At 39.5% G+C, this 25,300-nt stretch overlaps 1 protein-coding gene and 1 long non-coding RNA gene across 2 annotated transcripts in view; one reads left to right on the top strand and one right to left on the bottom strand.

The window, feature by feature from the left end:
- Nucleotides 1-25,300, bottom strand: part of FREM1 (FRAS1 related extracellular matrix 1) — a 131,226-nt gene that overhangs the window by 67,282 nt on the left and 38,644 nt on the right. The window contains exons 15-24 of the mRNA XM_087926602.1: nt 25,096-25,189; nt 21,861-22,113; nt 18,930-19,127; nt 14,909-15,094; nt 13,905-14,101; nt 12,833-13,058; nt 12,200-12,344; nt 4,457-4,598; nt 3,067-3,262; nt 2,121-2,385 (exon numbers count right to left, since the gene is read on the bottom strand). Of these exons, the coding sequence (XP_087782728.1) occupies nt 2,121-2,385; nt 3,067-3,262; nt 4,457-4,598; nt 12,200-12,344; nt 12,833-13,058; nt 13,905-14,101; nt 14,909-15,094; nt 18,930-19,127; nt 21,861-22,113; nt 25,096-25,189 (1,902 nt within the window). The remainder of the gene's footprint in view (nt 1-2,120; nt 2,386-3,066; nt 3,263-4,456; nt 4,599-12,199; nt 12,345-12,832; nt 13,059-13,904; nt 14,102-14,908; nt 15,095-18,929; nt 19,128-21,860; nt 22,114-25,095; nt 25,190-25,300) is intronic.
- Nucleotides 8,539-9,686, top strand: LOC148127274 (uncharacterized). The gene is made up of 2 exons (XR_015742151.1): nt 8,539-8,710; nt 9,116-9,686. It is a non-coding gene; the product is annotated as an uncharacterized LOC148127274 (long non-coding RNA).

The raw sequence follows: 25,300 nt of genomic DNA, 5'->3' as shown, positions 1-25,300 counted from the left end.
CAGTAAATCACATGGGAAAATCCATTTGAGAACATTAAACTAGGTTTAGGGTTGGGGCTAGGGTTAGGGTTAGGTCTCCTTGGGGTGTGGCCAATAAACTCAGTTTATGGGGAGATTCCTAGAGGTATTACAAGGAAAGGGAAAGCGACAGCTTTTCATTCGGACATATTTTGGGTGCACAGTAAATCACATGGGAAAATCCCATTGAGAACATTAAACTAGGTTTAGGGTTGGGGCTAGGGTTAGGGTTAGGTCTCCTTGGGGTCTGGCCAATAAACTCAGTTTATGGGGAGATTCCTATAGGTATTACAAGGAAAGAGAAAGCGACAGCTTTTCGTTCGGACATATTTTGGGTGCCCAGTAAATTACATGGGAAAATCACATTGAGAACATTAAACTAGGGTTAGGGTCGGGGCTAGGGTTAGGGTTGGGAATCCTTGGGGTCTGGCCAGAAAACTAACCTTCTGGCGAGATTCCTAGAGGTATTACAAGGAAAGAGAAAGCAACAGCTTTTCATTCGGTCATATTTTGGATGCTCAGTAAATTACATGGGAAAATCCCATTCAGAACACTAAACTAGGGTTAGGGTCGGGGATAGGGTTAGGGTTGGGAATCCTTGGGGTCTGGCCAGAAAACTCAGTTTATGGGGAGATTCCTAGAGGTATTACAAGGAAATGGAAAGCGACAGCTTTTCATTCGGACATATTTTGGGTGCCCAATAAATTACATGGGAAAATTCCATTCACAAAGTTAAACTAGGGTTAGGGTTGGGGCTAGGGATAGGGTTAGGCCTCCTCGGGGTCTGGCCAGAAAACTAAACTTTTGCGGAGATTCCTAGAGGTATTACAAGGAAATGGAAAGCGACAGCTTTTCATTCGGACATATTTTGGGTGCCCAATAAATTACATGGGAAAATTCCATTCACAAAGTTAAACTAGGGTTAGGGTTGGGGCTAGGGTTAGGGTTAGGTCTCCTTGGGGTCTGGCTAGAAAACTAACCTTCTGGGGAGATTCCTAGAGGTATTACAAGGAAAGAGAAAGAGACAGCTTTTCATTTGGACATATTTTGGGTGCACAGTAAATTACCTGGGAAAATCCCATTCAGAAAATTAAACAAGGTTAGCGTTGTGGCTAGCGTTAGGGTTAGGTCTCCTTCAGTCTGGCCAGAAAAGTAACCTTCTGGTGAGATTCCTAGAGGTATTATAAGGAAAGAAATGCTGCTACCTTCTCTTTCCTTATGATAGCTCGAACAGCCTGGTTCATAATTTTATTTTTCCAGTCAGACCCCAAGGAGACCTTACCCTAACCCTAACCCTAAGCCAAGGTAAGTCCGAACTAAAACCTGTCCCATTCTATATTTTTATAACACCTCTATGAATCCATTCATAAAATTAATTTTTGGTGCATATCCCAAGGTGACTTATCCCTAATGCTAACCCCAAACCTAACCATAGTTTAATTTTGTAAATGATATTTTCCCATGTAATTTATTGTTCCCCCAATACATGTCCGAAGAAAAAGCTGTCACTCTCTTTTTCTCATGTTTCCTCTAAGAATCTGTCCATTAGGTTCGTTTTCTGGCCAGTCACATGGTCACCTGACCCAAACCCTAACCCTTGTTTTCATATGTGAATTGGATTTTCCCATGTACTGTACTCTGCTCCCATCCTATGTCCGAACGCAAGCCTGTCACTCTCTTTTTCTTATAATTGCTAGAAGAATCTCTGTGTAAGTTTAGTTTTCTGTCTAGATACCAAGGAGATCTAACTCTAACTGTCTTGGGGCAATGAATATTCTGCAGCTTCTATAATTTTTAAGTATCACTTTGTTCCATCATTGGACTCCTCACTGTTATGAAGCTCAGCTGTCAACGTTTTTGGCAAAGAATTATGCAAGTTATCATCTAAAACGCTTGGTAGGCAATAGCTTTTAGTCCTAGTTATTGCTTTGTTCATGGCTAGATAAAGATTTCCAGAAATGAGTACAGGAAACCCATACTCTGCTCCTATGAAACAGTTGTCAGTATTTTTGCAACCCAGATCTGAAAGTCCTCTTCTGCTTAACCAATTATACTCCCTGATTAAGCACACTTTACATAAAATAAGACTCTTCTTTGCTTACCTGAATGTATCTTTAGAGGAAGATGCTCTATTACTGTGGACATAGCAGACTTTCTGCCCTGCTACGTCCATTTGGCTGAAACTCGTAATGGGGATTCCAGGATAGCCGACATATTCTATCTGTCCATACTGGGGTGGGGAAGTAATGACATAGTGTAGCTCCTCTGGCTTCTTGGTACCATCAACTGCAAGGAGGACATCAGTCGTCAGGAGACCTTTGTCACCTATCAACACGGTGAGGGGTCTCATCAACATTGCAATGTTTCCTAGGAGACATTTGAAATATGGACCATCATCCAATGTTTTGTATCAGCCTTTCTCAATATCATGAATCAGGCTACGATTTTTAGCATGCCTTCATCAGAGCTTAAAATTCTGCTATATTCTGCCACACGTTCATATGCGCAAGCCTTCCCCAATTGGATGCTTTCTAGACATCTTGGAGTACCGCCTCTCTCTCCTCCCCAATCAGGACAAGCGTACTGAATACTGTGCTAAATTTTATGGCACATAGATATGGATTAGCTTTTCCCACTGGGCAGCATCCAGATCAGTGGTGGGATTCAAAAAAATTTACTACCAGTTCTGTGGTGCCGTGGCTTGGTAGGCATGGAAGGGGAAGGATATTGCAAAAATCCCCATTCCCTCCCCAGCCCACTAACCTGTTTTCCAGCTCTGTTCTCCTGTGCAGGGCAACTAAAGAAGACCCAGCTGATCAACTGGGACTCGAAAGGCAGAGAATAGATGGGGGTGGGGCCAGTCAGAGGTGGTATTTGCCAGTTCCCCGAACTACTCAAAATTTCTGCTACCAGTTCTCTAGAACTGGTCAGCCCCTGCTGAATACCACCTCTGGATCCACTTCAATTCCCATCCTCTATATCCAAGGTGGTCATTCTCTTGGTCAGTTTTGTTCATACCATGTGAAGACCTAAAATAAATAAAGTTACCCTTTTCCACATCTTTAATAGCAATGGGAAAAACCACTTCTGGAGATCTGTTGTTTCCATCCCAAAGGTGAAAGGAGAAGCTGTCTTCATTGTTTGATCCAAGAATTCCAGTGTGTATATACCTCACAGCGTTCATGTCTATGTTCTCCTGGGTGCACTTCATTCCTTTGTACAGGGCCACCCAATCATGACCTACCTAGGAGGGAAAATTGTATCATGACTTTGAGATATTACGTTGTGTATTGTTATGATTATCATGATTGGAGTATTATTATTCACATTTATATGCTGTTCATCTCCTGATAACTGGTATTATATTACTGACGCAGCTGTTAAAAAGATTTTACTGCTGAACACAAGTTCTAAAACAAAATCTAAACTTCTTCAACTTGTTACTCATCCCATCAACAAGTCAATCACCAAACACACGCTCATCCCCTGGCTACTTAAAATTTCTCAAAAATCCACTTTTCTAGACTGCTTTATACAGGAATTTTTTTTTTATAACTGGTGACTACCATTCGTATCTAAGTGGCAGCATTAACAAATTCGTTTGTAGGACGTAACTACAGAAAGGCCTGCTAAACATGCTGTATAGTTCAATAAGCATTGTGAAGCTGACCATGGGATTTCTGTACTAGGTTATGTACAATCAAGTTGTGAATCAGAGTCAAAAATGTGCTAAGCGCCAAGGGTGGTGGAAGGGTAAACTCTAACCTCTACTCCAGCTAAGTCTTAGAAGGCAGAAAAAGGCAATTTTCTCCTTTTAAATACAGAATTTGTTTCAAAGGTATACAAAGTAACGAGGACTCAACCCTGTGCACATCTGCAGGCAGATAACTGGAATAATATAAAAAAGAAATAAGATACAAATTGAGCTGCAACTGTAATATCATTGGTTGCCAAATTTTCATTTCTTTTCTAAGACTTCCCACTTCTTCCTAATTTAAACAGGGTGCCTTATGTAATAATATTTCCCTTCTATATACAGTAGCTACCATGCTTGTCCTGGTCTCTACAAGTGCTATGCCTCCTAGACTGAAGTGGCTCCAGGCCAGAGCCTCTCCTGAATGTTTTGGTTGAGAAAACAGGCCACATTCTTTGGCGGCATATAACATTGTTCAGATTCAACATTAGAAGTATTTTGATCATAAATAAAATTATGATAAAGCTGTGATGGATTTTCAAAATTCCTGATATAAACAGGGAACCCTTCAATGTGGATTATATAAAAATATCAACTGTAAATTATATTAGTCACTGCAGTGTCTTTCAGTCTCAGGAGAGATATTTAAGAGCCAGAAGGATTACATTCTCTCCCATTCTTAGCCAAGACTTCAATCTCTTTTCCCAACACTTTATTTGGTTTTGTTGAAAAGTAAAAACTAACCTTGAGCTGAAGATGTCCATTTTCTGGAACTCTCTCAAACAGATAATAAATTTGTTCCCGAGGAGTATCTTTATCTTCAGCTGATAAAATAGCACTAGATATTATCTGTGCTTCCCCCATATTCACTTCTATCTTACCCTTTCTACAACAGAGAAACAAAGGTTCTTTGTAAGTGTGTTTAAAATGAAAATAATCACTGAAATGTTCAAGACTCAAAACAACCATACCTACCATTTATGTATAAAATTTCACTGCAACCAGAGAAGGCTCTGTGGTGGTATTGTGGTTCAATGATATACTGTATATTGAGATTTTAAATTATGAACTGATTCACAAAGCTTTATGAAGACAAATAGAGGCATACTAAATCACGCCTTCTTCTCTTCCCTTTGTGAGTTCTTTACAAATTATCACTTCAGTTTATTTAAAGGTCACATCAGGTGAGGGTCACATCACGGTTTTGTGCTGGGTCAGGTAGGGGTATGTCAAGTGACGGCTGTCAGGATTCCGACAAATGCTCTAATCAAACCATGAGCCTCGAGCCAAACTTTAAAAAAAATCCAATTATTTATTAGGAGCAACATGTCGGCACTTATCCCAATGAAGCCAGCGTAATTTATGGTGTACCTATGCCCTGTTTCCCCCCTCCCCCCCCCGGGTCTGTCATAAATCACTTTCTCCAACCGGAGCACTGTCATGGCTGGTGTGTCATAAATCACATTCTCCTACAGAGGACTTTTGCAGGCTCTAGAGATAATGCCCCTCCAACTGGATTGGTAACCTGGAGTACAGCCTTGGTAAGGTATGCGTGGAATGTACTTCTGGCTTTGATTGCCTTGCTGCTCCTTCAGGTCTTTTCCCCCTCTCCCTATGGCAACTCGAAAGGAGTCCAGGAATGCTTTACGAGCTGACATTAGGCTCCTCTCACTTGTGATGAGTCTTGTGATGGATCAGGTGTGGATGTACCAAGTGAGGGTCTTATGATGTGGAGGTCAGGTCATATGTGGGTCCCTGGAAGATGAAGTATTGGTTGAGGGGGTTGGTTGAGGGTTGGTGCTGTCGCTGTTTAGCTGTGCAATTGATCTGAATTCTGAGGAGTTTGTAGGCTGGTTGTAGGTCAATGTATCTGTTGATGGAGTGGCTTGTGACGTGTCAGGCTTCAATGAACTCATGCATGTGGCAGGTGGTAGCATGGCCAAGGATTTTTGTATTGCTCCAATCAAACTGATGCTGTTTTGACTGTCAGCTGATGTTCATGTATTTTGGTTTTTAATTGATGTAACGCTTGTGTCCCACACAGAATTGGTTGCAATTGTTACAGTTAATTTTGTAAATTACATTGTTTTCTTTCATCCTTCTGCATCTTGTTTTGTTCTGCATAATTCCTGACGGAGTGTGGCTATGGGTTTGTGGACTATTGCTATTCCTAGGAGTTGGAGAATTGTGGCTGTCATTTCCAACACACCTTTTCTTGTATATATCAAATACTTCTTTCTGATGAGGTTTCATTGGCAACAGAAGTGTCGTGTTACTGTTATTTTCCAGGACTTTTTTTTTTTTTAACTTTCCCATTTAATTTACAGCACAAACCTATCAAAGATTTCCTGGTATTTCTCATTCAAGTAATTCGATTAAGCGCTGCCACATAGTATAAAACATAAACATCTTTGTGTACTTTTGGGTCATAAGTACTTCGGCAAAAAGGCTTAATTTTGAGAACAAATCCATACGTTTTTGCGGCTAGGACCACTGATTATTTTCCAGCTGTAGCTTGAAAAAGCTTCTGAGAAGATTGATGGTGCAAACCTATTCACAAAGTGCTCCCATCCCCCTTCCAGTCAACCTAATCAAGTGCAAAACTGCAGCCATGTTACTAGTTAAGTGAATTGCTAACACATCAAAAGGATTTTCTCTGTACCCAAGACAGAAACAAAATTGATGAAATTGCTCAGAGGTAGAGATAAATACCGGGAAGACTTTTTTTTTTTTAAAAAAAAAACTGTTTTCTGTGTTTTAGTCTGCTCTTAAAAAATAAAAATAAAAAACCAGGAGAGAAGCCAGTATGAGGATGGAGGTCCCATACATATTACAAACGGAATGGGACATTTTATTGTTTGTGAGCTTGAATAGCCTCCTGCATCTGTTGCCTAAGAAAAAAGCATATGTATCCTACACTAATTAGTCTTCAAGGAGCCACAGAATTTCCCATGTCCTGCCACAGTTTGCTAGAGGCCTGCGCCTTTTTCACTCTATTACATTAAGGCAGAATTGCATTAGCTACAGCTTTTCCAATGGGATTTCCCCAAGGCTGAAGCTTGCTTGGCACAGCATTGTTTTTGGCCTGCAATCATAAAGAGGTAGATCATCCGATAAAATCGGATTAGGACATTGACTGTGGATGATCTCCATGAAATGAATGAAGGAGGTTAGCCCCCCCATTTTTGCTTCAGTTATTTGTTTGGGGGAAGGAAAAGATTATTTTTTTAAAGCTCCATTAAATGTACTGGAATAATGGCTCAAAGTTGTGCTCAAAGCTGTGCTCAGATGCACCTAGACTACGACTGGGTCTTATATTAATTTTTGCTCCAAAAGACTCATTAGGGCTTATTTTCCAGTTAGGTCTTCTTTGGGGGAAAATATAGCTCCAAATGCATCCATCCAGCTGACAATCTTAACTGGAGCTTATTTTCAGGATAGGGCTTATATTATGAGTATCCTGAAAAATCATACTAGAGCTTATTTTCCAGTTGGATCTTATTTTCAGGGAAACAGGGTAGTGGTTCCCCTATACATACACACACACGCGCGCGCGCACACACACACGCACATACACACACACAAGCAACTGAAGCCTGCAGCACCAGTATTTAGGCTGACAAATAAAAGTTCATCACTTCATACTTCTCTTGCAACGATGAGGTTGCTACTCAACATCATAAATATTGCACTGTAGCGTTTGTCGTGCATCTTCTGAGCATCATTTGATAAATCTAATGTTATAAAATATGATATTCCTCCTATCTCAAGGGGAGATGCTTTCTACATGGAGCCCCCTCAAAATTCTATCAGGTACTATTTCTAGTAACAACCTACTTTTCCAGTCAGGGCCACTTTTCCACCTTATTTGGGGACTAGTATCAGAGGTGGGCTGTACACAAAAGGGGTTCACTGGTCGTGAGCATTCCTGCATCGCTTTGGAGCTGTAATGCAGCTTGAAACAGACAGATAATTGACTCAGGCAGCTCCGGTGAGTAGAACTCAGTGCAGAACTCACCTGGGCAGCCTGGGCGGGGGAGGGGGGAGTTAGTTATTTAGGAAAAGCATAGCACAAGGGCCAGTGGGCGGCCCCAGCCAGAAATCACAACTAGGGGTTCGCCTGAACTTCGCTGGCCACCCCGCAGTCCACCACTGACTAGTATCATTTTATCTGTTGGGTTCAGTCTAGAAAATAGAAAATGCTCTTTTCTCTGTATTCCTCTGCTGCTTGAAGGAAGTGCCAAGAGGGATTGGCAAGAAAGGGACAATAAGAAGCGCTCCTTCATAATGAAAGCTTAAAGGTACAGGTTTAATGTTGAAAACTCCCTTGAGGGCTTTTTAGGTGTTCTGATGGAACAGTCGACATTAGTGCTGCAGAGGGTTTTGGCTGCCCTGTGAATTCATCGCAATTAACAGGGTTAAACATAAAGCACAGAGAACAGTTGGTGAATGGAATCTGAATTCCCTTTGGGATTCGGCAGAGAGCATCCTAGCTTTTAACAGTTTTTTTTTTTAAATGCAATATCATCTGTGTCCATCTGTGTTAGCCGTGGAAGGACACCTGTTCTCCCTTCTCTCTTCTGTTTGTAGTGACCATGCCACATTATAAAAAGTAGAAGGCGGTTCGAGCAAGGATACAATGGGATCCTTTGTGCCTCAAGTAAGCACACAAGGAGGTTGTTTTGAAGCTTTTAAAAAAAAACCTGCTACCTCAAATTTCAAAGCACTTCCTAGCAATGCAAAAAGTTCAGTTGCTATCCTTTCTTTTTCTGCTTTATAAAGGGCACCTTTCTCTTGTCAGGAGAATAATATTAGGGGAGGGATTAACTGTATGAAAGATCTCTCCTGAACACTCTGGTTCTTTGATTCAGCCCGGCATTATTCAAAACGCCCGACGCATTCACTTGCAAGGGAAAATGTGCACAATCCTTTCTTTCCATTCTCTTCTCCTGATTTTGGGAACCTTCTGCATTTACTTCTGAAGACAGGAATTTGAAGGTCTGTTGAGGAGAAGTTTGGTCTGTATTCTCTCCACAGCTAAAAGTGTCTTTTTTCAAATAGGTTGAAGAATGATTGGTATAGATAGCAATGTAAGTAAGTCTTGTCTCCTTAGATGAACGGGGGGCAGGACTATTCTTGGCACAAGAATAGATTGACCAATAGAGGGCATGCTTATATTGTTATTGCTTTTTTTAATCACCTTCCAAAACCATCCAAACAATAATTTCATTGGAATCAATTGTAACATTTGCCTACGTTTACACCGTTAGAATATACATATACCAGATGTCTCTGTCTCATTCTGTCTCTGACTCTTTCTCTCTGTGTCCCTCTGTCTGTTTGTGTGTGTGTGTGTGTGTGTGTGTGTGTGTGTGCATGTGTGTGCGTGTCTCCCCTATTCAGAACTAGCTACATGTTGTGGCCCACCAGCGGCCAGCGGAGCTGACAGCAGAGTCGTACAGTGAGGAGATTGGGGAGGAACATGGGCCAGTCCTGGAGTCTGGGGAAGGCTCTGATAAGTGCTCTGCATCAGAGACAGAGATGCGTCCAGGGCCATCTGACAGTTATCAGCTGCCTCTGAAGTCAGACATCAGTGAGGCAGAAGAACAGCCGGATCCTGTTCCCAGTGTGCGCATGTGCAGAGCTATCAGAAGAAGGGAACAGCTAAGGAACAAGGGTCAACTTGGGAGTATAAAGCCACAGGTGGACAGTGAATGGCCTCTCCTTTGGGAATAAAAGAGGAGAGAGAGGAGAGTGGGGTTTTGCAAGAGACAATTAGTTCATTTGGATGAAGATCTGTTCCTGCATTCTCGCTAATTATTGTCAGTTAGTGTGGTATTTGAAAAATATCGGCCTGGCAACTCTCCAAGCCTGATAAAGGTCTGTAATTGTGGAATATCTTTTTTTTTTTTTGTAAAAAATTTATTTGGGTTTTCACAAAACATAGTACAAATAAAATACCTTTTTCTGAGAATAGCATGATCCCGGGTCATCACTTCTCCATATAGACACAAACTCAATTTCATATTCATCTTTGTGTTCTATTCCATATCTTATTACTATTTTAACATTTTCTCCGTAATTTTTCCCCTCCCTTAGTTTTCTCAACCTTGTTTTTAATTATCTCATACCTATCTAAATTCAATTATATATCTTTTTCTAAGTTTCAATGTCTTTCTAATCATTATATTTATATTTTTGTCTGTCCTGTTTCAATTTCATATTTTCTTTTCTCATTAAACAAATTTTCCCCTTTAGTTACGGATTGGAGTATGACACCTTTGTATCTTTTAATTTTGTCCATTCAACTCTTATTTAAACTTCAATTTATGCCTTTACAATTATAACATTCAATATAACACATAACTTCCAATCAAATTCTGCTTGGTACATTCTTAAAATACACACTATGTTCTTAAAGAGAAAATATATACATATAACAATAGTAAAGAAAATACTTATTCTATTCCAATTCAGCTCTATCATTGATGTTAGTTACAATCTTTAACATTTTTAACATTCCTTTTCAGTTGAATATCATACTTCCTTAGGAACACTTATAATATTTCCATAATAGTTTTCATATTTCTTTCATGTTTCTCTACACTCAAATTTTTATAAATCATTAATAATAATTAAAATGTTTCCATCCTTTTCTAATTTCATTTTTTCATTCTCTTTATTTCATTTATTTATTAACAAACATTCCATTCCATTACAATAAGTATTTTATCTATCATTTTCATCACACTTGTTTAATATTTTCTATTTCTATTTCTAATATAACAATACTATCTTATGTACCCTTGCAGAATCTCTCAATTAAATTTTCACCCATTATCTCTATGTCGTCTAAATAGGCTTATACCTTTAATCCTTGTACATTTTCCCTGTTTCTCTATATCTTGTTTCTGTCCTTTATAACTTCTTTTCCTTTCCTTCTTCCCCCTCTTCTTCTCTCTCCCCTTTTTGACCCTTGTCTCTCTAGTTCTAATTCTCTCTTCTGTAACCCTCTCTTCTGTTTCTTCCTAATATTGTAATTACTTTTCAAGCTATTCTTTTTGGGGGTTGTTTTTTCAAATCTTAAACATTTCACTCTCTTCCCCCCACTTTCCTTTTTTCCCCCACATAAAATTACTTGGTCATTAAAGATGGCTTCTTCTTTGTCCCACCCTTCTTGTTCTACAAGCATTTCTTGTTGTTTCTCATAGTTCAAGATCTCCATTTCTAAAAATTGAAATACGAAGCCAAATAAACTCTTCCTTCTTGTGCATCTTCTTTCTGTTTTTTAAGTTCCATCTTCAGTGCTTCCAAGAGTGATGCCATTTTAAACACTTTTAAACAACCATCCAATTGATTTTAGTCACTTAAATCCAATAACCAAAAATCCAAAAATCACCAAGTAATCCAAATAATTCAAAGCTGTTTCTTCTTACTTCTTTTTTCCACTTTCTCTTCCTGGGGTTCTATTATCTTGTTACAAAGTTTCAGTTAGAATGTATCTTTTAGGAATCTTGTTGAAGTTTCACTGTAAATTCCTTTTACTTCCAGGCAGTCTCCAACATTTTTCCAGATCCTGCCCTTTTATTTTTTCCTTTTCTCTCCTTTCCTTCTTTTAAAAGTTTTTGAATATCCAAAAGCCTTTGTTATCCCTTTGACATTTTATTTCCAGCTTAAATGCCTATTGATGTCAAAGGGGATTTTTGTCAGTTTCTTACTTAAATCTCTTAGCTGTCAATATGAGGAAGGAAATAAAAAAAAGCCAAATCCTTTCCCTTCCCTCTCTCTTTTGCTGCTTCAAAATCTTCTTTGGAAACAATGTTTTTCTTTATAGTTCAAATTCCAGGATACCTTATGTTATTGCTTTTTCAGTTCAACCCAGTCAACCAAAACTTTCTCTTCTTATCTTCCTCCTGCACATTCTTTTTTGGTCGAGCTCTTCTTTGAGGTGGCCATTTCTGACCACCGCTGTAAATGCCTTCGGGAAAGGGAGTAATTGCCAGCTGGGGAGGAGAGATGCGGCTCTCCTCGACCCTGCTGATGGTCTCCTCCCTCTTCATCACCTCTACGGGGTGGTTTTGCCCTGAATCCAGCTGGCTCAGGGTGCTCCGGCGGCAAATATGGATTGAAACCACGCATGATCGCGGATTTCAGTCCGTCACCAAAGAAGCTTAAACTGGATGTCCCGTAATTGTGGAATATCTTGAAAGACTGTTGGTCAGGACTTTGCTGGAGAGGAATTCACTGTAAACTGAATAAAAGAGGTTTATCGGGACGAGGAGTCGGCCTAGGTCAGAACACTACAATAGCTTTTATCTCACTGTTCATCACATGTTCTTCAGTGAGGAGGAATACTACATGAAAACATTGCTAGCATTAATGGTGGATATTTGCCAAAGATGAGCTTTTTTAATCACAAATGTGGTCAGTGCTGAATCATTTGGTCCGTATAAACCCAGCAGTTTGGAAGAGACATTTGTGGCTTACCTGCTCAGCACTGGCTTCTCATCATTAACTGGGGTGACCTTAACTGAAATGGTTTTTGACACTTGATGTTTCCCATCCGACAGCTGGATTGAAAAGTCATCAGCTAAGCTGTCAGAGTCATCATGTAGATACACAAGCTTTAATCCTGAAAAATAGAGAATATAGGTGGGTAACAAGGAAAAGGAGGGGAGAAAGGAAAAGGAGAAATTTATTTAGATTTATAAATTTATAAATGGCACACATAATAAGTTGCCGTATTTGCTGGAGTTACTGCCAAATTAGTTATGGTAATTAATATTGCAATATGGCAAATTATTTCCAGTATGGCAACTAAATGGCAAAAAAGAAGGAACCCAACATTCCTTAAGTCAACTTGTTAGAAAGTATAGGAAATTGGATTGGCTTAAAAATTTACTACAATAGATAACATCTTGAAAAATCCTTCATACAGACTGTTTATTTTAATTTGATCTCTGTTTGTTTTATGAACAATTTTTAATTAATGACTTGAAGAATCTTTTATTAATAGAATTCAGTTTCATTTACTAATTTTCAATTTAGTCTTCTATTGCTCATTATTTGGTGGAAATTGTTGCAAAGTACCAACATGGCCAGAAGTAATATCATACTTACCATTTTTTAAAATCTCCATGGATATACTATCCACCTGAATTTCATGATACTGTTGACTAATAATTGCCTGCCTGTAATGGAAAATATTGTTGCCATATGCTCCCTTAACAAGAAACCCATGGTGGGGTTGTTGAAGGACAGTAAACGTGAGGATATCTTCTGGTACATCCAAATCAACAGCGTTGATTATTGATGGATCCAACTCCTTCATCTGTCCCTCTTGCACCTGAATAGTCAACAGAAGCTAAAAGTCAACTCTTTCACAAAATGAATGATAAGAAGTAGAATTCTCAGGTGTGTAGATCAATCGAATATCACTCAGTAAATTACCATTAGACTGTTCGGTGTAACAAGGGCTTTCCCCTTTTTAATGAGTACGAGTGAGCTCCAAGATTTAGACAAAGATCAAAATTAACTTTTCATGAAGGGATGCTTTCCCCTGAGCTGTTTTGTGTTTTATTTCACATAGACTCAAAGAGAAGAAAGAAAGAAACATACTAACAGGACAGACTTGAAACAGGTAAAAGGAAAGAGAAAGTGGAAATCGACACAAGAATGACAAAAGCAAAGAAAGAGTGAAGAAGTAAATTTTCATTCACAACTCATTGGCAATATCTACATTCATCTGGGGTTGGTGTCACACTTCTGGGTTCCCACAACATAACTGAACCTATATAATTCAGCCAATTAGGCAGGTTGTACGGACACAATATTTAGTCTGCTTTTTCCATTGCTTCTCCCTACTCTCCTCCCGAAAGCTAAAACAAGACAATCAAGTTTAGATACCCGTAGAGTTGGGGAGCAGTGGAAGCAAAAGAACCAAGACATAAAAGAGGTCTGCAAGTGTAGGGTGCAGGCGAGTAATGCGATTCAAAGCATAGAATGGTAAAAAGGTAAGAGGGATAAATGAATTATTGTGAAGATAAACAAAGCACAGTATTTTGCTTGACTTGGTTGCATATACATGCACAGAGGATCAGAGCTGGAATAATGTTGACAGGGGACAGCAAAAGCAAACATCACTAAATTGCCCTGTTAAAAGCAGTCCTTGGGACACCATTTCCTTCCTTACTGTAAAATTCCTTGCCATGAATTCTGGTTCTTCATCATTGGTTGGGTTAATGAAGACATAAAACGGTGCCTCCACTGAACGATGTTTCCCATCAGTGACGTACAGCATAAATTGGTCTGTAGTTGGTTCAATTCTCCTGTGCCTGGTCTGAACATAGTTAATCTGCATCTTCCGCACATTTTCCATGTGAAATGAAGCTAGGCATGTTGGGGAGGAAATGAAAAATAATGAAAATGCATACTTCTACCCTGAGTGAAAATAACAATACAGATAACTCACAAAACTCATACAATGCAAAGAAAAGGTGGCAGAGATATAAGAGAAAATTCACTGTATTTACAACTGGAGCCAATGTTAACATCAAATAAATATGGGAAGTCACCTTCAACTAGTCTCTCCACAGAATACAAGTGAAATCCACTAACAAGAACATGATAGATAACAGATAGATAGTTGCCCAACAGATAACTATCAGCATATACAAGAATGTTGTTGTTGTTGTTGTTAGTTGTGAAGTTGTGACTGACCCACTGTGCCCCCATGGACAACGTTCCTTCAGGCCTTCCTGTTCTCTACCATATTCTGAAGTCCGCTTAAGCTCAGGCCGACTGCTTCAGTGACTCCATCCATCCACCTCATTCTCTGTCATCCCATTCTTCTTTTGCCCTCAGTCGTTCCCAGCATTGGGCTCTTCTCCAGTGAGTCCTTCCTTCTCATTAGGTGGCCAAAGTATTTGAGTTTCATCTTCAGGATCTGGCCTTCTAAAGAGCAGTCAGGGTTGATCTCCTCTAGGACTGACAGGTTTCACTGCCTTGCAGTCCAAGGGACCCGCAGGAGTCTTCTCCAGCACCATAGTTCAGAGGCCTCAATTCTTTGATGCTCAGCCTTTCTTATGGTCCAACTTTCACAGCCATACATTGCTATATTCTGTAAGACACTCCAAAGAAGGTACAAACTTTCCTGTATTTAAAGACAAGTGGCCCTTCCCTATAGCACAGACCTACCTATACTAATCCCTTCATTGCTTTTCTCAAAACCAGGCGATGGCAAAATATTTTCTATGTACCCAAACTGGGGAGGGGATGTTAAAACAAACTGTAAGTCATCTGCATTGGTGTCAAGATCAGTGGCATCCAAGTGTTTACTTGTGATAGCTGCTGAGGCACCTTCCAGCACAGCAAACGCAAGTCCTGCAAAAAAGAGAAGAAAAGAGCGAGAAAGAGAGAGGTGATTACTGTTATTTAAACATATTAAATCCCCATGGCACTTTAGGCTAAAAAACTATACAACTAGTAATTAATGAGGAAAACCCTCCTTGAACCACTCGGTGACATTGTTTTCCAGCAGGCCAATGGCTCTTCTTTCTTAGCAAGAGAAGAAGAAAGGAGGAAAAAAACAACTTGCAAAACAATTCTGCTGATAAGCTATTCAGAATGGTTTATGGGCTGCTCAAGATGGGTTGTTACCCCTGTTTGTCACAGCATTAATTGCCTGAAAGCTATTATGAATTGCTTATACTGAACCATTTTTCATGCCTCAGTACTTAATTTCTCTGCTGGGACAATCCTTCATTTTCAGAACATTGCCTGGGTGATAGACAGCAAATCATGAATTTGCCTGTACATGAGCTGTTGAAATGTGCTGTACTCGCACACAATGCTGGCAAACCAGCTTTATTCTGCAAGATGTGGAACAGCAATAAAGAAATATTAATTAGGGCCACTGCATAACACTAGAGCTGATTCTGGCAAATATAGTGATCGTGTTTACAACTCACATATAATTTTATTCACTAGAGAATTTGTGTTTTTAAATGCAATTTTTCTTCAAAATCCAGTTAATATGGCCCAACATAAAAACTTTTCAAGAGAAACCTGTGTGGAGAGATTGTCTTGAAATTTACAATGTATAATTAATGCCTAGTAAAGTTTAGGGGCTTAATAAATGATTAATAAAAATAAAGCAATATTTATAATTCACCTCTACCCTTATAGATTCTGAAGTACAATCTTAAATCTACTGATGTTTAAAAGTTTGTGGTTAAATTTTATCCAATACTTAATCTCTGTACATTTAACTACTATATTAAATGTATATCATGAGCTATTTATTTTCAGAGAGCAAAAAAACGATTCATGTACTTTTAATGCTTTTTTCAGATTTTTATATTCTCTCTGTATGTACGTGTATGTGAAAGAGAGAGAGGGGAGAGGGAGGGAGGGAGGTAGAGAGAGAGGGGAAAAAACCACCTTGAAATTAAAAAAAAACCTTTTCTTGGAATATGTTTCCCCTTTATCTTTACAACTTAATTATTGCAGAGACGTTTCATTACCAGGAAAGCTTTTTTAAATGTAATCTCAGCTGCAAACTGAAATAGTCACATTCTTTCTGATATTTGGGTTTTGTCCAGCATAGTTAGAAATCTCAGCTTTCCAGGCATTGAACTGGTTTCTGAGCTGTAACTCAGCAGGACAGAAGAAAATCATATGCAACAGAAGGAAGATCTGCCTTGTGAAGCAACATTTAAACCCTAAATTTCTTCTTACCACTTTACCAATATAACAGAAAGCCATTCTTCCACGCTAGGGGAGGCAGCTGGGATGGGTAAACAATAAAGTTATCTAGTGCTTGCAAACCTCCTGCTTCCTATCGTGCCAACGTTATTCCTGGCAGACCTTTATTATATTGCCCTTGCAACTGCAGTTATAATATCACACCTCGCATTGAACCCAGACTTCAAACAACAAAAATTGCAACTGCGATTAATTCCTACAGCTCTGGGCTGCTGCTGGTTCTGCTTTGTAGTTAGTTTTCTCCCTGCCAAAAAGACCAAGGCTCGTAATTTCATGCCATTCCACAGAATGTCCACTGCAAAAAGCATTTGTATGAGAAGGGCTATGCCTTGGCAATTTACTGTCATCTAGGAATTCCACTTATATTTGCCAGTCTAGATTGCAAGGTGAATGAATTGAAGGTCTCCTCTACAATAGAAGCATACCTGTAGTAGCTGCTGGAATAGTGAGTCCCACTTGGACAAACTCAATGAAGATTGATTGTGAAGAATTGGGTTCCACACGACAGCATTCAAATGCAATTCACACAATCACATTGAAATTGAACAGCAATAACAATAACACTTAGACTCGTATATCGCTTCACAGTGCTTTCCAGCTCTCCCTAAGTGGTTTACAAAGTCAGCATATTGCCCCCCAACAATCTGGATCCTCGTTTTACCAACTTCAGAAGGATGGAAGGTTGAGTCAACCTGGAGCCTGGTGAGATTTGAACTGCCAAATTGCAGACAGCTGGCAGTCAGCAGAAGTAGCCTGCAGTACTGCATTCTAACCACTGCGCCACCACAGTTTTAGTTTACTTTATTGTCGTTGCACCTCATACAATGAAATCAAACACCATCTTCAGTGCACATCATGACCATGACCATGAAATAAACACAAACACACATCCTTCACCCTCCACACATTGAACCGAAAACTCTCGACACTGCACCGACACTGCACTATACAGCAGCATTCAAAAGAGCTATTGCCCTGGGATAGAAGCTGTTTTTTAACCTATTTGTCCTTCTTTTTATTATTCTGTACTATCTGTCAGATGGTAATAGTTCAAAAAAAGGGCACCCAGGTTGAGATGGATCTTTGAGAATGGTTTGAACTTACTTAAGGCAGCGGGAGCTGTAAAGCTCTTCCAAAGAGGGGAGAGGGCAATCAATGATCTTCTGGGCAATGACATTAACCCTCCAGAGCGCTTTCCTATCTGCCACTGTGCAATTGGCAAGCCAAACAGAGATGCAGTAAGTTAAAATTCTCTCTATGGTGCAGTGGTAGAAGGTCACCAGCAGTTTTTCATTCAGTTGTTTTCTGAGAAGTCTCAGGTAGTATAATCTCTGCTGGGCCCTTTTGACCAGGGCTGCAGTATGAGCACCTCAGGTCAGGTCCTCTTTTATGGTTACACCCAGAAACTTAAAACTGGCCACTTGCTCCACTCGGTCTCCATTGATAAGCAAGGGCTATCCATTGTGTCTGATCTCTTCCTTCTATAATCCACTATAAGCTCCTTGGTCTTATTGGTGTTGAGGACCAGCTCATATAATGACAGTGTGGGTAAGCAAATCCCCAAAGATTTTAGCAAATCCTATACTGGATTCGTGATTATTTTTCTTTTTAACTTTGTAACACAACCCAGACTTATTAGTACAGTAATCCTGGCAATTGGTCAACCTTGAAGTGTCATAAGAAATATGGATTGTGTTGTGAAGTGAATGTATGAATGACTTCCTATTGGCATCTTCCAAATTCTGTAGCCCAGTCAAATTGGCACTGGCCTATTTGACAGATAACATACCACTAATGATATCATTATCTATGACGGATAATGCTTTTAGAGGTAGTCCTTGACTTATGATCACAATTGAACCCAACTTTGTTGTTGTTAAATAAGACAATTGTTAGGTGAATTTTACTCCATTTTACTCAATTTCTTGCCACAGTTGTTAAGTGAATCACTGTAGTTGTTAAGTTAATAACATGGTTGTTAAGTGAATCTGGCTTCCCCATTGACTTTGCTTATCAGGAGGTCACAAAAGATGGTCACATGACCCTGGGACACTCCAATTATCATAAATACATGCCAGTTGCCAAGCATCTGAATTTTGATCACATGATCATGGAGATGCTGCAATGGTCATAAGTGTGAAAAATGATCATAAATCACTTTTTTCATTGCCATTCTAACTTCAAACAGTCATTAAATGAACTGTTGTAAGTCAAGAACAACCTGTATTGGTGATACTCTACATAAGCTTTATTGCTCCACTGGTACAGATACGAATGAAGATCATCTACCTTTCTGCCTAAGTTTTAAATGACAGAATATGGCAATATGAATGTTGAAAGAAGAAAACGTTTATCTATTTTATCTATTTTGCTATCTCTCCTAAATTTTGTGTGTGCTTACACAATCACCGCACCCAATTAGACAGACATAAAAAAGGAACAATAATTTTACCGGTGGCAATGGATGGTGGCTGGTTGTCAACCGGAAATATTGTGATATTAATATCATATACTGGAAAGGATTTATGATATGGTACGGAAAAAAATGGAGATTTATCGTCACAGCAGGCCTTTACATCAGGATCGATTTCATCATCCAACACAATAAAGGTAAGAACATCAAAGATAAGAGCTAGGCCAATCTCACCACCTAGAAAAATAAAATATATCGGTGAAGTATATGATACTTCGCAGCATTAACCTATCAAGAGGATGTATGAAAATTATTTTCAGCAATAATTTTGAAATCATGAATAATGAAAAGAAGTTTAAGAGAAAAGTCTAAAATTGCGATGCAGCTAATAGTCAGTATCTATATTTTTGCGCTATATTTTTGACAAATCACAAAACTATCAAAAAAGTATACATACATCTTTTCCTTCTAACTCAAACAGAATAAATATTCTGGGAATGGAAAATTGGGGAGTAACCAATTGTTGTCTCATATAAGAGATATGCAGCATGAAGACTAAAGTAATTTAATATTTCAGTATTTTCCTAATGTCTAGTGTGACAGAAGATAGTCAAAGTTAAGAACTTTGGACGTTCCACTGCATCATTACACACATGTTCCAAACAATCCTCTGGAAGGAAAGAAAAGGTGATTTGAAAAGCACTTCAGTTCCTGAGTTAATATTCTGCTTAACAAACCTGTTGCTATATACATAAGAAAGTCTGGATCTAAATTCTTTAATAAAGTTCATCATTGAGTTCCTAGACCTGATTCAATTATGCAGTTTCTGATCTGAAATACTCTTCTTGGTGAACTATACCCCTTCAGACTATTAAACAGAAGGGCTACAAAGCAGTTATAGAGAGAACTAAATCGGTTCTGTCAACTTTATGCACGATGGGCGATTTTGAGAGATTTTCACCCAACAATTCTTCAAGAGAACTCATGAGGGAAAAATGTCAGACGAGACACTTGTCAACTGAATTAAAATGACACTTTCACAAATTATTTCAGGTTTTCCCTTTGTGCATATTCCCAAGACAAACTGGGATTCTAAAATGTGAGGGGAAAACTTCACTCCCAGGAATTATTTGGTGGCAAATATGAATGTTTTCTCCTAGTACCAGAATCACCTTCTCTGTCAACTATCTCCCTTCCAGCATTTCTCATCAGCGAAGGTACAAATCTGATTATTTAATATCATCTGTCTTTATGTCATGGAGACAGGTGTCATAAATACTCCGTGTTTGACAATATTAACAGCTTGAAGAGGTGATACACAGGCAAAACGGAAGATTTATTTATATAAATCAAATGTTTATCAATTTTGCACATGGCTGCTTTTGTTTGATACTTTTCATTTCAAGTATTTTGTATTTTCAATAACAGAAATAGCTGGTATCAGTCATATGAACATTATGTAATGGCAATGTGTGCTGCAGTTCTTGTGAAAAGAGACTGGATGCTTTGGAAGCTATGCATTTAATAAATTATTACTCTAGTTAATGAAATTAATGATCATTCAGCATCAATTACAGCATCTGTCACCTGAAGTCCAGCTGTGGTAATGCAAAGAAGCCATCTGCATCCTGACTAATATTTTAAACTATTATTGATTACATGCAACTTTCATCTGGAAGAATAAGCAAGAAGAATCCTGCAGAACTGCCAAAACGATAGCTACTATTCAATTTACTTCTGCCTAATGTCTTATGGGATTAAATTTCTTCTTCAGGGGCAATCATTACAAAGGAGAGACCTTTTAAAATTTCTTTGCTATCTATCCCTCTGAAAAGAGATTACATTTTAAGGAAAAAGCTGGTCTTTTGATAAGAAAGGTATAATTAAATTAGTGGTAAAATCTGTTGACGGGTAATAAATTGGATAGTAAATAAATCTATTAAGTAGTTCTTGAGCACAGTTCACTCTTGCTTAGCATTCAGTGTCTTTTCTTCTTCGTTTTTCTGATTTTTTTTCCCCACTTGGAAAACACAATATATTGATATTTAGTTATAGTGTAGCATTGTTAAATAAAAACCAAAAAAGTAATCAGCAGAAAGGGCCTTTCCAGACATAGCAGAGCCATTTTTGTGCCACTCAAGGGAACTGCAGGGAGGAATAATTTTTCAAGATACCAGTAAAACTCAGGTCTCTATATAGCATCAGTCCTATTGGATGGACTAGGCCAGGGGCGTCAAACTCAAGGCCCACAGGCCAGATCCAGCCTGCAGGGTGCTTAAAATCTGGCCTGGAAATAGCAAAGGACTAGCCCACAGTGCCTCTGACAGCCAAAATAGGGCAAGGGTGGGGTGTGGGGGGCATGTGTGACCCCCCCACACCACATTTTTGTCCTGGATGGCGTCCTGAAGCACTCTGCTGGCCAAAATGGGCCACAGGGGTTGCACGTGGGCCAAGCTGAAAACGGCATGCAGGGACCACATATGGGGGCCCTGCACCAGTTTTGGCCAGCAAAGTGCTGCAAGAAGCCATTGAGGCCAAAAAGGAATGCATGGGGGTCATGCATGGGGGTCACGCATGGCTTCCCCTTGCCCCATTTTGGCCAGCAGGAGGCGTCCATCTTGTCTCTCCCCCACTCCTGGTGGGCCCACAGAGGACAACTACAATGCTGATCCAGCCCTCGAAGAAATCCAGTTTGATACCCGTGGACTAGGCTATAAAACCAAAGCCAATAAACTACTTTTATTAGAACAGCTATAATAACAGAATCTTGCATGCCTGAATATGCTTCCCTCCTCCTTCACTTTATCTTTGTGTGAATTAGGTAACTTCCTGTTTGAAACAATTTTTCAGGTCTGTCCTTTGGAACGTGCTAAAGCTGTGTCTGATCGCTGTCTTGGCAATGGCTCTTCCCACTGTAATTCAAGGCCATTCTCTGTGCCTTCTACAATTAATCCCAAATTTTTAACTTACTTGTATGTTCGTATGTCACCGTTCCAGAAACAACATCAGCTTGGAGAAAGCGATCTATCACAAGTCCATCTCTCTTCACAACCCCATATTTAGAGGGTCGCGCAACCATAAACATCAGCTGCATGTCTTCACTATCTTTATCCGTTGCATAGAGATGCTCTGAAGTGATGGGCACCGCCTGTCCTTCTGGACACCACACGAAGGGAATGAGGTCAGCATTCATCACCGGGGGCTCATCATTTACAGGAATCACCTAGGAAAAAAAGTATTGTATTTATTTATTTAAACACATGTATATGGATGTCCAACTCATATACCGTGACTCCAAGGCAGATTACAACAACATTAAAAATCCACAGTCTAAAACTCCTACCCACCCATGTATAAACAGAGGACTGCTTCCAGTTATATTACGAGCCATGGAATTTCTAGTTAGCTAGGTTATCATGTATTTATTTATTTTATAAAAACTCAAGGCAAACTGACTCTCTTTATCATTCCTCCTGGTCTCCCTGTACTTTGGAAGAACCTCAGTCTAGGTCTGAGAGGTAAATGGGAGTTTCAAGAGGAAGAAAGAAAAAGAAGTATCCAATGCATAAGCAGAAGTCAGCCTATAGTGTAAGCCTCAGTGAGCAAGCATGCCTCAGCTATGGCAAATATTTGAAAAATTTATCTTAATGTCCCTATTAATTCCTATTAAAATACAGAAAGAAATGGACAAAAAGAGGAGGAAGAAATTTTCCGATTAAATAGCCAGCACAACTGTTGTGCTTATAAACAGTGAATCACATGATCCTAGGGACAACCCTAGGATCAAAACCTCAGGGCAGGAAGCAATGGTCAGCTTCTCGGGTAAAAATATCGGAAGTTTTTCAAATGATTTGCAGATTGCATTCCATGGGATAACTACCCTGTTTCTCTAACAATACGGCCTCCTCCAATAGGAAGTCCCAGCATGTTTTATAGGCATGAAATGAAATTAAGTCCCTCCCCCCAAATTAAGGCCTATATTAAAACATGCGAAATGGGGGGGAATGGTGGGGGGGCTTGCCCTTAGGAAGTACTTTTATTGCACACCTGGATATGGTGCTGCCTGTGTTGACCCCGATACGAAGAGCCCCACCAATGACAAGGTCAACATCCAAGCCATCGCTGCCTGCCCACCCAAAGATGCAAGGGGGGAGAATTAAGTCACCCCTGAAAAGATGGCCTAGCCATTTTTTCAGGGCTCAAAAAAAAATAAGACCCGGCCTTATTATATGAGAAACACGGTATATATCATCCACACATGTTAGCAATTTTTAAAAAATCCTTGTTTTCTATAAAAGAAACTTTAAGAATGGAAGATAGGAAAGTAAGAAGGAAAGTAATAAAAAGAATAAGTGGTTCCTTTCTCTTTTTCCAGTTCGTTGTTACTCTACTCACTGCATTTTCTACTGTCCTATTAAATGGGTGATCACAGATTTATAGGGCAAAAGAGATAGATGTGAGGATGGGTATACACATAGGTTCTGTAAAGCGCACCTCAAATGAAATGCATCATATCCTTTGTCTTTCTAATTCAGGTCTGTGCACCAGTGCAATTTATGTATTACTGAGATGCAAGTCCCCATGAACAAAAGATGGCCAAGAGGCAGCCTACCTTCTTCCCACTTGAAAACTGATCTACTCCTGAAGTGCTTTTATTGAAAGACTTGAAGAAAAAAACAGCACCTAGATTACAGTACATATGATTGCATCACAACACTGGTAGTTCTCAATTTACAATTAGGACCAGAATGTCCATTGTTAGGCAAGATGGTTAAGTGAGTCGCTCCTGATTTTACAACCTTTCTTGCCATCTTTGTTAAGCAAATCACTGAAGTTAAATGAATCATGCAGTGATTAAGTGAACCCAGTTTCCCCCATTGACTGTGTGTCAAAAGTTGTTTGGAAAGGTCCCAAGGGGCAATCACATGACTCCAGGATACTGGAACAATTGTAAATACTGTGGTTCCCCAAAGGGAAGACCTACTCCAAAAAGAAGACCTATCATGTTTTTGAATACGTGTGCTAAAATTAAGCCCTACTCCCAAAATTAGCCCTATTAGCCCTGGCTAAGCCTCTGCTTTTTTTTTTAATGGTCACTAAGCATCTGCTTAGCCAGTCACCTGCCATTTTCTCTGGTTGCTTGTAGTGCCAACAACACAAGGTGAGGAAAGGGGGGAAAGGGGGGGAACCTATCCCATCCACCTTGCATGCCCTTACCTCACAGTCACACCTGCCATCCACATGAAACAGCCTCATGGAAGCCACTTCAGCAAACCTGGCCACCAGGTTGCTTGTGCTGTGTAATTGCAGCCACAAAAAGTCCGGGAAGCTGTGTGATGCGCCCCACGCGCCTCACATCAGCTTACCTAATTACACAGAAGCAGGCCGGTGGCCAGGATTGTTAGAGCAGCCGCCCTGAGGTTTTTTGCATGGATGGCTGGTATGACCATTAGGTAAGCTGATGTGAGGCACATGGGGAAGCTTGCTACCCTGTCTCATACCAGTACATGGGGGGGGGGGGGAGAATTAAGATACCTCCAAAAAAGAAACCTAGCCATTTTGGGAGGGTGTCAAAAGAAAGTAAGACTGGGTCTTATTTTCGGGGAAACAGAGTACATGCGCATTGTCAAAGTGCCCAAATTTTGATTATATGATCATAGGGATGCTGTAACAGTTCCAGTTTTGATGACTGGCTATAAGTCAGTTTTTTTTAATGGTCACTAAGCAAATGGTTGTAAGTCGAGGACCACCTGCAGGCAGAATTAGCCTTTCATTCGTACCTCCAAAAAGCATTGTCTCCATGTCTGGCTTGACATTTTCCCGATTTTATAACAGAACCATCTTTTTGAACCATCTGATTTGTAATAATTAGGAATGGTAACCCAAATAAAAATGCAACAGAAGTTTGTTTGTTTTTTAAGGGGCTTTGGCTGAAATAACTTCTTCTGACACATCACATTTTCTTCATCATTTAACTCTAAATGAAATTCATTCTTGACAATAGGGGATAAGATGAACAGGTGCAGGTGTCTATCAGCTCCTACATATCAAATCTGTTGCCTAACAAGTATTGTCACATAAACCTCCAAAGTGAAGTACAAAACTCTTCCTGTTTATGAATTCCCAGTTGCTGAAGCCAAGCGCAAATCCCTCTGACAATTTCACTTCTCCACCGGATGTGCATTTGGCGGAATTTTACACTGACCTTTACATGGAGGGTGAATTCAAAGGAATTGATGCCATCTGTAGCCTCAAAAAGAATATGGTCCTGTGGAAACTCTGAACCATTATGATGGTACCTGTGGGAATCAAAGGAGAAACCTAGATTTGCAAGGTTGCTACTGCGACTATTGGCACTCTAATTGCTTCAATAATGCACTAAATTCTGTACATTGTCACTAAATCCAGTA

Source organism: Pseudonaja textilis, chromosome 2 (assembly GCF_049901715.1).
Source record: "Pseudonaja textilis isolate UNSWEBS1 chromosome 2, rPseTex1.2, whole genome shotgun sequence".
NCBI lineage: Eukaryota > Metazoa > Chordata > Lepidosauria > Squamata > Elapidae > Pseudonaja > Pseudonaja textilis.
Note: the sequence above shows the minus strand (reverse complement) of the source record. Positions and strands in the feature narration are given on the sequence as shown.